This window comes from Macrosteles quadrilineatus, unplaced genomic scaffold (assembly GCF_028750875.1).
Source record: "Macrosteles quadrilineatus isolate MER2022 unplaced genomic scaffold, UCM_ALF_1.0 Scaffold_8__2_contigs__length_117827958, whole genome shotgun sequence".
NCBI lineage: Eukaryota > Metazoa > Arthropoda > Insecta > Hemiptera > Cicadellidae > Macrosteles > Macrosteles quadrilineatus.
Window position 1 is genome coordinate 61,521,384 of NW_026542601.1, and position 12,704 is coordinate 61,534,087.

General features: G+C 32.8%; 1 protein-coding gene across 1 annotated transcript in view; it reads right to left on the reverse strand.

Annotated features, from left to right (window-relative positions):
* Positions 1 to 7,221: 7,221 nt before the first annotated feature.
* The window catches only part of LOC128999208 (uncharacterized), a 90,868-nt gene continuing 85,385 nt past the window's right edge, over positions 7,222 to 12,704 (reverse strand). The window contains exons 3-4 of the mRNA XM_054425599.1: positions 10,185 to 10,407; positions 7,222 to 8,933 (exon numbers count right to left, since the gene is read on the reverse strand). Of these exons, the coding sequence (XP_054281574.1) occupies positions 8,740 to 8,933; positions 10,185 to 10,407 (417 nt within the window). The 3' untranslated portion in view covers positions 7,222 to 8,739. The remainder of the gene's footprint in view (positions 8,934 to 10,184; positions 10,408 to 12,704) is intronic.

Consider the following 12,704-nt stretch of genomic DNA (forward strand, 5'->3'; position numbering starts at 1 on the left):
CAATACCCTGAACACCTACCACGGTTGCAATTTGCAAAGATATCATCGTTGTACATTGTGTTTTGCGATCGCGGGAAAATCTTCACGTCCTCAGCGATCACAGGAACATCATTGTCATCTTCCATGATCGCGGCGAAAGTATTGCATAACAACCAATAGAATAAACTGAAACGTTTTTTACCAATTCAGGTTTTTTACAAATACTAGTAAACCGAACCCTACTTCAAAAACGTGTTTTATTCTGAACACTCATAAAGTTCACAAATATTTGCTGATATACCTATGACGTATGGAAAAATTTTGTCCACACAATATGTAAAAATTTAAGTGCGTCTCCCCCTCAACAAAGTCCTGGATCCACCTCTGAATCACGTGGATCAAAATTATTTATCATTTGAGCTATTAGGTTAAGTTTTAGCTTATGGTTGCATTCTTGACAATCTTCCGACATATTGAGAGTACAATGTACACTAACACAATCGATACAGACAAAATGATTGAATCATTTACTAAACAGCTGCTCATTTACATTAGCAGAATTGAAAACAAGCTGGATTCTTTTTCAGAGTTTATATTTACATAAATAGTATATATCACTACTATAGACTTGCATGTAAAACATGATCTCGCCCCGAAATGAGACTTTCGTGATGAGTATTAACAATATTTTTTATCAGGATGAAAAAAAAACTACTTCATCAAACTTAAAAAAATTAAAACGTAACTGTTTATGTCACCAGGAAAATTCAGCTGATCACTATTTGTTTTTGGTGTATGGAAATAGACGATTTTTGAAGATCTCATCTGTATGGAAATTGGGCTATTTTCGAATAGAGAGTGATGAAAAAGTATTTTAGTTTTCCAGCTTAGTTTGTTAATTAATTGATGCTGAAATACCAAGGTGATAAATTGGGAAATTTAGTAAATTGACGTGTGGATGATTTATTTTCAAAGTTATTTAATTGATAAATTATTTAATTGAAATTTAATATCATTTACTGCAGGATAACAGGATAATGCAGTTTCTATTTCCCACATTCTTGATTCATTGGGATACCATAGTTACAAAATAGATTTTGAGCCAAACAATGTTTTACCCTTTCAGTTTTTTTTTTTTTTATTAAAAAAGAAGTTTAACATTACTTGTAAAAATTTAATGTAACAAAATCAAAAGACTCCTTGACTTAGAAACCACGTTTTTCTGAAAAACATGTAAATAAAATCAATCAAATGTTTGTTTATAGCTTTATTATATGTATACAAATTTAGTACACGTTTTAGCATATTTACAAGTTCTTGTAAGCTGTAGAAGTTATTGAAATAAACAGCATAATAATTAATACCTCACCCTGCCTTATACAATTGTGTGGTAAAAATATTTAGCATTAGCTATTGGAAAGTGTATGTATAATATACTTTATAACTTTAACATTTAAATGGTAAACAAAATATGATATAGTTACTTTCTCTCGAATAACAAATATCATATAAAAGATATTGCATGTATAAGCTAAGGTATATCACCTTCAAGCTATCTGGGTAGATACGATACTAAAGTTGTGAGTACATTTAAATAACGGATAGTAAACTTAACTGTTAAAATCTAAATCCGTTCATCAATTACATTTTTAACTAAGAACTTTAACTGCAATTATTTTACAGTTCAAAAGAATATTAAATATGTAGTTTGTAAAAAAAGTTGTTTAAATACTGTAATGTCAACCGTACAATGAAACAAGTATTTTTTATCTCGCTTAAAAATCCAGGACTACTATATTGGGTAACTACCACTACGACAACATAAAACACTTTTGAGTAGACAACTTAGATTCGAGGAGGCGGAACTGACCAACTTGCCTCAAGTTTGGAACTACAGTGTTTATCCTATCCCATTCTAAGGTATTTACATTTGAGATATCAAAATAAAATTTCACATTCAACTTCAACCTTTTGTAAAATATGGACATTTAAATCTACAACAAAATGACAAATGTGCAGTTTTGTGAGGATAAACCATATCTACTTCGACTATAGTTTCCTTGCAAAAATCTTACAATAAATAAAAAGGCGGTTTTTTGTAAGGGCTTCTTTTGCTTATGAATCCGTAGTTTGCTTCTACGCTGCAACAAGGCTCCTCACCACTTACTGGCATCATTTGTGAACAGAATCATGCAGTTTGCAGCTCTGTAGCTGACATGTACGCTTCACTGTGTGTAATCTATCGAAACTCTTGCAGTGTGCGAGATAAGGTCATAAGATATTTGACGTGTGCGATAACATTTTTTATTGCAAGAAACAAATCCGATACCAACATATGACATATGTAAAGCCGCTATAATGAATGGCCGTGAAATGCTTTTTTTGTGGTCTTCCGTGAGAAGTCTGATTACCCGCTAGGTACTCTCAATACTTCTGAAATGAACATTTTCACAGCCATTTTTAAACTCCCTAGCAAATTTCAGCACTTTACCCGCCATCATTGCACCAGGGTCATAAACTTCAGTCATCTGGCGATCAGCATCGGATGTGTTTCTTGTCGTAACAAACGTATCACTGACCTTATCTCACGCGCGAGGCATACATGTTAGCTAAAGAGCTGCAAATTGTGTCATTCTGTTCACAAATGATGCCAAAAAGTGGCGATGAGATGAGCCTCTTTGCAGCGTAAAAGAACGAATTTATCCAAAAAAAACGGCCCTTACTTAAGTAACTGCCCTCCTATTATTATTTAACATAGTTTGTATATTCCCATAGTGGATAGTAAATGATCTTTATGCTAGTAGTAAAGTAACAACATAAACAAACATAGTAAACAACAAAGTTTGAACTACATATGCAATATATTGTTTATCTTGTTGATTGCAGGCTGATGCACTTGAAGTAGTCAGGTGTTAAATTAAATAAATACATCCGTTTTATCATGGTTAACAGATTTTAAGCCACAAGTGATATATGCACAACTTTAACAGTCAATACAGAAAAGGCTGATTCTCTTATTTATCACCCGAATAAAGTAGCTTTATGTTGGATTTACTTGTCTGCTATAATCCCCAAATAAAATAAAAAAACTACAAATAGCCTGCATTCAACAAGGTAACAATATATTATTTAAGATTTCCTAATTATCTATTTAAATTAAGGTAACATTCACCACAAAACATGTAACAACATGTTCAAACTAATTAACAAAAGAAAACAGTAACATTTGGACCATTAAAGTTTGAGCAAGACACGTCAAGTTTTTGTTCTCGCTACAGTTTAGATGGACCTTTGGTGACTTGGATTCGGGACACAATTTTTATTCCTTAGCAGAAAATATTCCACATAAATGAGACCCGGACAGATGAGAAAATTGGATCCATGGAACAGTTTGAATCATTACTTTTGACTTAATTATTTTGGTCACCATTAGTTTTGTCTGCAAATTAAAACTGGACAGTGACATCAAATTAGCACCACTAGCAATACAACTGGGTGCAATCCTAAAGTACAACTGGCAAGAATAAAAACAACAGATGAATTAACACTAGTTGAATATCCACAAAATATCACCATCAAAATGCCAATTTTCATTTTAGAAAAGATAAGATGGTTCATCTAGAAGTAGAAGATCTGTTCAATTAGGCCATTAATGTGTTTTCTACCAATTTTGTCGACCACGTCGCAGGAGCGATGCTAGTGGGACATCATCAAGTAAGTAAGTATCTCCATTGGGTTAGTAATAGACTAAAAGTTATAGGATTTGTTTTTAAATTTTCAATGCACACTTGCACAATTTACATTGCAAATTAATTATTTAAATACATTAAAATATTTTCTGCTTGGGGATAAATATAGAAGTGGATTGGGTAGTGTTAAAAATGTAATAAAACTCTCTTCCTGTTGCTTTCCTTTTTTAAGGTAAATACTTTTAGTTCATTCAAAAGATGTTGGATCATAAATTAACACACGGTAGGGTTATGAAGTCATAAAAATTGTATGCGATTTTAATATTTTCAACCTCAGACAACCTGTTAATAATTGTTCTGATTGAGTATACTTCTTAACTGTTTTTCTTATGGAATCTTATACCCAATCCACCTCTACAGAAAACTACTTTCTAGTTTTCTAACTAACCTTTAAAATATCAATGGTTGTGGTTCCGTAACTACTGAAGAGATGATTTATCTACTTTTGTAATTTGTTGTTATATGATTACAATGTAAGACACTTAGTGTTAATTTGTTATTATAACTTTTAATGTGACCAGAATTACCTCATACCTTGTGATTATCATTGTGCAGTAATATTGCTAATCTTAAAATTATGCTGTCTTTTGCCTACATGTTTAAAACAATTGATTCTAAATACCTTAATGTTAAGTAATTTTTTCAATAATCATTTTGGTAGGATATGCAATTCTGGACATTTCATGTAATGTTAATACTTGAGAAATTGGTCAACAAATACATTTTCTGCAAGGTTTGTAATTAATTGATTTTGATTGAAAGAATATTGTTTTTTAACATTTATCAAAAGAACTTAAGTTTTTACCAAATAAAATTTAAAATTTACAACATTTTCCATCAAGAATATAACAGGAGTTAACTTATGTTAATGGTTAACCGTCTTGACATAATTGCTCAAATGTTCGGAAACACAACCACTGAAGTCAAAGTTCACAGCCATGGTTTGTCAATAAGAGTTAAGTTTGGAAGTAGTGTCATCTTTAGGTCTAAACAGTGGATTTGGATGGTAATTTCATGAGATATTGAAATGTTTTTGCACAAGAATTATTTGAAAGCCTCTGTGAAAACCACTTGTAACCTACTATGTAATTCTTCAGCTATCACACTAGTAAATATTTGGATTTTAAATATGGATTTTAGTAAATATTTGTAACGGTGCAAATTTGTGTAGGGGCGTTACGATACCACCGATCTTCCGATACATGGTATCCATACCATATCGGAACTGCTGTTTCGGTACCACTAAAATATCACAACAAAATTATGGATACCGTAAGTATCAAATGAGTACAGTATCAAACAATTTTTGTTTTTAGTTCTGTCCAAGCCAAGAATATTAAGTGATTCTTGGCTTGGAACTAAAAAATGTTATAAAATACACCTAACTCATACAATAATATTTCATGACTCCCATGGATCATTGACAATTGGATTGTTTATAAGACTTTTTAAAATTTATCTACCATTTATTAAATTGGTTTGTTGTTATCGATTAAAACTTATGTCTACACTATGTCTTCCAATAACTTTGAGGCAGTTATGTTTTTTAGGCTGGACTTAAAAACTTAAAAATAAATAAATGGTGTGAAAATAATAACACAGCTCCTAACGCAAGACTTTGTTCTCCAATTTAGAGTGCTTTTTAATGCTTAGTAAGCACTGCTTCAAAAGTAGATTAGAAGTAATTAACATGATGTATGTCAAAGATGTGGAATTAATTAAAGTAGGTTCGAATTCACTAGCCTCATTTTATAAATTAACGAGTCTGTAGTTTCACAATAAATATATACATTTTAGTAAAAAACTACTTTTTTATATGTTACAGCATACTTTCTTTCGATACCGATACAGCATATTTTTATTCGATACCGATACTGCATATTTTCTTCTGATACTGATAAAGCCTTAATTTGATACAGAGACCGATACCACTATTATTGATAGTATCGCAATGTCCCTATACGCGACGCGCTGAAGGTAAATTAATCCTTTTGTTGGAGTAGCAGCTAGTTACAGCTCTAAATTTGAGCAGATTTCAGCATCAATTACTACAAGTAATCATTCCCAGTTTTTTCTTTTATAATTTCATCAATCGATACAAAGGGTAATTTTTAGCTTTATTGTGCTCATAATGAGGTGCTTGCATTAAGTTAAGAGTGTCATTTGAGAAGACTGCGTAAAAATAATATTTATCTAATTCCACTGAAATTTGTCAGCATTGCGTAAAATGTAATCTTATCAGACCGTTCTTTTGGTCAAGTCTACAAGAGGCATTTCCACTGAATTGAGGGAATGTATACACATTGTTTGGAATTTTAATAAAATCATTAATTAGATGGATTTATAATCCACAATCTTCTGCATGGAATTACCACCCTTAAAAACCTAGCAACTTAATTGTTTTTTATGCAACCTAATATGTTGAAGACCTACAATATGAGGAAATATAGTCTACCAATGTTGTAAAGAAACTAAACTTTACATGCTAGACTATTACTTGTAAATTTGTGCTGGACATGGAAGGTAAAAAATGGAAGTTTTTGGGATAAATATAATGGAGGGGCCTTATACCTAAATAATAATCTATGTTTAAAGAGATTATATCTAAATTATAACTTAAGTTGGAAGGATTTGTAATTCAGATAATGTAAAATTGTATAAGGTACATTTTATAGGTTATATATTAGAAGGATCTACATCTAAAATCATCTACATTAACTTTATTGTTTACAACTGCTTCATTGATTTTAAAAACTGAAGTGGAACCATGGTAGTTGTAACCAAAAGGTCCTAGTGTTTTTATAGAGATGAAAGAAAGTGCAGTCTTAAGATACTATTAGTATTAATAATTTTGTTTATCTCAATCAACCTAGAAATTTTAATTTAAACTTTTGTACAGTTAAAGGATGAACTCTTTATAATTTTGATTCTCATCTTTCTCAACTTGTTTAACACTTTGATAAAATTATCAAAAGTTATTATTAATAATTTATAATTGTTTGTTACAGATATTAATTATTATTTTTGTCAGTAAATGATGACTTAATTTATATAATTAGCTAAAATTGAAGTTAGTTAAATTGTTATGGTAATGACGTCGAAATACTTAGGGTTATAGCAACATCTGAAAATTCTATTTGTAATTTTAGATATTATAACTGACCCAGATACAGAAAATATAAACATTTATTATAAAATACCAATAGTTATGTTTACTAATTAATTATTAATTAATGGCTGTAAAGCTAAATTTGTTTATCAATAGATTTATGGTTATGGTTATGGCTATGTTTTTTTTTAAATTAAATTAATTGTACTTGAATATTTTGAAACACAACCAAATTAATTACAATTTAATATTAGGATTGGATAATTTTTCGCCCCCAACATTTACATTTCAAAATTACATTACTCTTAAACATTCAAGTTTTAAGCTAAATAATTTTCAAATAGTTTGATTAAATCAAACACTGAAAGATTAGTTACATTTGATACTTTCTGTGATAATGCTACTAAAAGATAGAGTGGTTAGTACTTAAAATTAATCAGTAAGGAATCTGAAATGTGATTATGATAACTTGTCTTTAGGAATATCACATTCATAGAGTCACAATAACAAGTGGGAAAAGGGTTTTACAATACACATTGTAAAGCAATTCTGTATTGTGAGCCATGAAAACTGTGTAGTGGAAAATAATTTATAATATGTAAAAAATCACATATCAAGTATTTCCATTCTTAATTCTACTGGAAACCATAACAAACAAATTGTGATTAGATAATTCACATGGTTTGACAATGCAGACTCATATAAACTATGCCTTGTATACAACTATTGTTGAGAGAAAATCAAAACTTGGAATCTAAAATGTATCTTCTCCAAAGATAAATACTCCTTATTTGTGCTGCAGTATAAGCAAGCTTGGCGATAAGCTATTCATGTTTTGCACCAAACCAAATATTTTTCTTTAAACATTACTTTTCTTTGTATTTTAAGTACCTATTTAAGAATTTTATTTTACAAATAATAAACTGTGTATATACGTTTTTCAGAAGTAACTAGTTGGCCATAAACTGATATTGTGACCCAGCATTTGATGTCTTCTTGAATCAATATTAAATAATTAATAGTCAAAGATAATACTGTGTCACATAAGTAGAACATTAAGGTAAATTTGTTGTGTGCCTAATCAGTTGTTTGACAAAATGGAATTTACACATGTGACCTGATCGAAGTTAGTTTACAATTAATACCCAGTTTAGGCATTGTTACCCAGTTAACATGTGAATTTTATACGATTTAAACCATAGGCCTATTGTAAAACCCATCAATAGTCTTACAATTGAATTCCCATCCATTATAAATGTCGTCTAAAATATATATATAACCTGACAAGAAACATAAACTCTTGTAAATTATCATTCATTACAAGCTATATTCAATAAGTTTGATGCAAATGTAATACAAATTGTGAAGTACATGTAAACTGTGGCATTATAAGCAAGTGTTCATTTGTGGGATGTATCTAGACATTTTCATTTGTTATATTTTTATCATTTCAGAAATGTTCAATATTTTAAAAAGTACAACAATTAGGGTTCACCCAGTTTCGAAAATTATGATTATATTAAAACTGAATATTTTAAAGGTGCCTGTTTAAGCTTGTTTCTTTGTCCTCCATGTTTATCGGAAGTATTAGGTCAAAATCACCATTTGAACAGTAGAAAAACCTGTGTACGTTTGCTTTGGACCCCAAGTTTTAAAATTACTATCAGTTTCAGACTTTAACTGATACTCTTGCTACAGAACTTTGTCGATGTGGTAAATTCATAGCCAAACCCCATATTCAAACAGTAGTATTTCACAATTTGTATCCAGTTGTGTCGGTGAATCAGCTGATCAATTTGAGCGGGTCCGGACGAACAACGAATGTCAGTACAAAACACTAAAAGGAACTTGTCTGCAGTGGACATTGGCAAGCAGAGAGCAGAGCAGCTTGTACAGACACCTCTAGACAGTCTGTTGGTGATGGTCGTTGGGAACACTCCCTCTGTTGCTGCGTGGTCCGGGTGTCTGTGGTCCGGGTGTCTGAGGTCCGGGTGTCTGAGGTCCGGGTGTTTGAGGTCCGGGGGTCTGGGGTGTGTCGTGAGGTACAACATCCAGACTGGCTCTGGGCTGCTTACCTGCCTCCAGCCCCGACACTCCTGAAAATCAAATATTCAATGTACTGTATCTTTTAATGAGGTTAAAACATGGGTGTTTGTTAAATTTGTGTAGTTATACTACTAATTAATAAGTATTGCTACAATTTTGATAAATGCACCAGCCTAGTTTAACTGGGATGGGTGGCGTCGTCCTGTAATCCAGCTACTAGGAGGTTACGAATTGTGGATATTTATAAACATGCACTGTGGATGCGATACTCTCTGGTGTGGATTACGTCCGCACAAGTGAGTACTACGACTATCCGCAGTACTATTCTGATAACTAGACCAATTTGTATATACCAAGGCAAAAATGTGGTTCGGATTCCACTATAAACGGTAGGTCCCTTAGTTGCCATTAGCTGTATGGGCCATTAATTAACAGCTGTTTCTAAGGCCTTAGTCACTTAAGAGACTACAAGATTGCGCCACTCATCCTACACTCATCTCCATTTATACTTGGCTTAAAATACCTACTTTGTATTGTCGCCATTTCGTTGAAAAGTATAAAAGTATAGTTTTAGCATTTTTGATAATATGGTAGGATCGTTTCAATTTGAATGGCAATCAGAATGTGCATGTTCAAATACCTCTTCCACTACCACCGTCAATTTTATTTTTTGTACACTATTCTCAACAATCAATTGCTGCAGAAAAAAGTAATTTAATACCAATATAGCGTCTAGTGTTCTCAGTGCCTTTCCCTCATCCCTCCCAAATATCATCGTAATTGATGCCATGATTAATTTTGTGAAATCTCCTAACACAATGAACCAACCTGTGTTCCTCTTGACCCTGATTTATGTCCACAATGAGGACCTCAGACCCACAGAATCAAGGTATAATATGTTATTTCAATCAAAATGGCAACCAAAGACATTAATCTATGGACCAGCTGTAGCAATCTTTTAAATTAATACTGAACATAGTTGAATGAACTCCTCACAAAGTGCGCTCAAGTTTAAATACATTTCCCTCCAATTTTTATCACTGTTGTAGTTGCGTGACATAAAAGTTCCTATAGTAAAAGTGAGTTGCCCTTTTTAGTTTATGTTGTTTGAAAAGTTGTTGTATTCAACATAAATCAGAAAGTTACATCATTGCACACAATTAGTGACAGACTCAATCACGTTATTCCACAATAAAAACTGGCTACAACTGTTACATGATAATGTTTTGTTCTATACTAAGTCAAAATAATTATATACCATTACCATCAGTGAGTAACCAACATTAGTGGAGTCAACTGACCTTTTCTGATCCGACGTCTGTGGCGGCGTTTGATGGCCCAAGGTAGCACGCAGCACCGCACCATGGCCAGCACGATGCCGAACAGCAGTAGGAATGCGCCGGAACCTAGTAGCAGGAAGCGGTGCTGCGAGGCATCTGCACCGGGCTTGAGCTGCACCAGGCCAACTATCAGCAGCACAGCAGCCAGGAGCAACGAGACTACGACGATGTGAAGCACAGAGACCTACAGCCAATAATGTTCGATTATTTACAATCCTGATTGAACCTGATCATGACAAGCATCTATATCCCGCTATACCCAACAGTGTTCTTGTTAGTCCCAAAACTGTGTGAATCAAAATAATAGGAATAGTATGTTTGTATATTTTATTAAAAGTACCGAAAGTGGCATTTTACGGTGCGGGCTAAAGTTTCACATGTGAAGGCAACGCAGAACCCAGGAACACCAAACTTTGAATTGTAATAATCGTATCAAGTGCCGGAAAATCACTTTTGACTCAAGCTATAAACGATACTGTCTTTCACGACGCAATTATCTCTTTCTGTTTATTTAGATTGTTAATCAGTAAAAACAGCTTATTTAAATTATAAAAATAGATGGTAAAGAAACACTAGTGTACATAGTGGTCAAATTGGAGAACTGATTTAGAACAATTAAAAGTAAATTTTAGAGCAAGAGAAAATCAGTTGATCGTGTTTCTCTTGCTCTTGTCTTTCAGACACATAGTTGAGTTTGCACCCATTAAACCTTACACTCTTACAACTACAGTATACAGTAACTAGGACCACCAGCTGTATTACTTCAGTCCAGTATGGTCATGGTGACCCATCCTGTCTGTGTATTTTCAACAACCCCTGGGAAGTTTCTTAATCCCTGCTTTATTGATTTGATTTGATGTTTAAGTAGTATCATAGTCTAAGCAACACAAGTAGACTTCTCATCCCATTGTAAAATTTTAAGCTTGTTTTTCGTGTCTAGTTCATGTACATCGACAGTGATCACTAGTGTAGACGAAATTTTATTTATATTATTTTAGGGTTATTTTCATGATTTGTGCTCTACTGTTTCTGTTTGGTTATATAATTAGGAGACCAGTTATTGTTTATGATTAGATCGTTTTATTTGGTTTAACAAAGTTTTGAATGACTGAAATAACAAGAAAAAATTTTAAACAAAACATGAACTCTACAGTGTGACATACAGAACTAACAATAAAATTGGCTTCAGCTGTTCCATAAGGATGACAAATCTACTACTGTACCTAAGGGAGCATGTTTTATCTATGGTATTAGAGAGAAAAAAAAATTGTTTTAAGTACGGTATTTCATATATTAATTCTTACAAAAAAAAAAAAAAAAAAATCATAAAAGAGATCAAAGGGAAATATCTGATACAAAAACTTAAACTAGGATTGCTTTCATATCAGTGAAAGCCAGTTGAGCAGAGCGATCACGTTTCATAGTTTTTAATAAAGCAATGAATAAAAAGAAATTATAGATATTATACAAAATACAACAACTATTTCATGAATCAAGAACTTTATTGTCATTGACCTTTTACAAGGAATAGACATAGTGTAAGTTGTTTAAAGATAAAATAAAACCAAGATAAGATCAACCCTGTTTTAATACCAATTTCCAAAAACTCATCACATAAACAAAAACAAACAAAAAGTCAGCTGATAAATATTACATTTAAATGTGGTATTTAAAGACAGTACAACACTTCCCCCTTAAAATTAACCTGAGCTCTATTAATTATTTTGTTGTATATCACACTTCCCCCTTAAAATTAACCTGAGCTCTATTAATTATTTTGTTGTATATCGTCCCTGTCATCGGTGTAGAACTCATGCAGCTCTCCCTTTCATTAACTCTAACTTGAGTCCTCGTAGCTCATCCAACAACCCATTAGATTCTTCTAGGACTCGCTTCAATCGAATATCTACAGACCCATATTTATGTTGTAGGACACCTAGTTCTTCTAGAGTTTTCTGCTCTTCACCTAGTTGTTCTTTAACTTTCTTCAGAGGTTTGGTATCCTTGTGTTCTTTCAACACTTGAAGATGTTTCTCAAAATCCTTGTATTTTTCCTTGGACATATCACTCTGGTACTCTACTCTAGCCTTCTTCACACTGTCCAGATGTGCTTTGGTCACCACAGCTTGCATGCTGTTGACCTCCTTCATAGAGTCCTCAGAAGTACAATTTGACGATTTATAGCTGTTCTTTGAGCACAGCTGAGATCTACTATTGGTGGCAGAGCTAGCTCTATTTGGAGTGGAGTATACATCGTGGTTTTTAAAGTTATATTTGCTGTAAAGCTGGTGACTTTCTAGTTCCTTCGTCCTGATTTCTCTAGCTTCATCTCTCGCCTGTCTCTTGGTGGCCAATCGAGTCTCAGGCTCTTTGGATATCTGGTCGAGTGCCGGGTGATTAAATCCCTTCCTATCGTGGTACCGGCCTCCTGTCAATGACTTATTGTATTCCACTATGTTTCCATCCTTCTTAGTTCTGTGG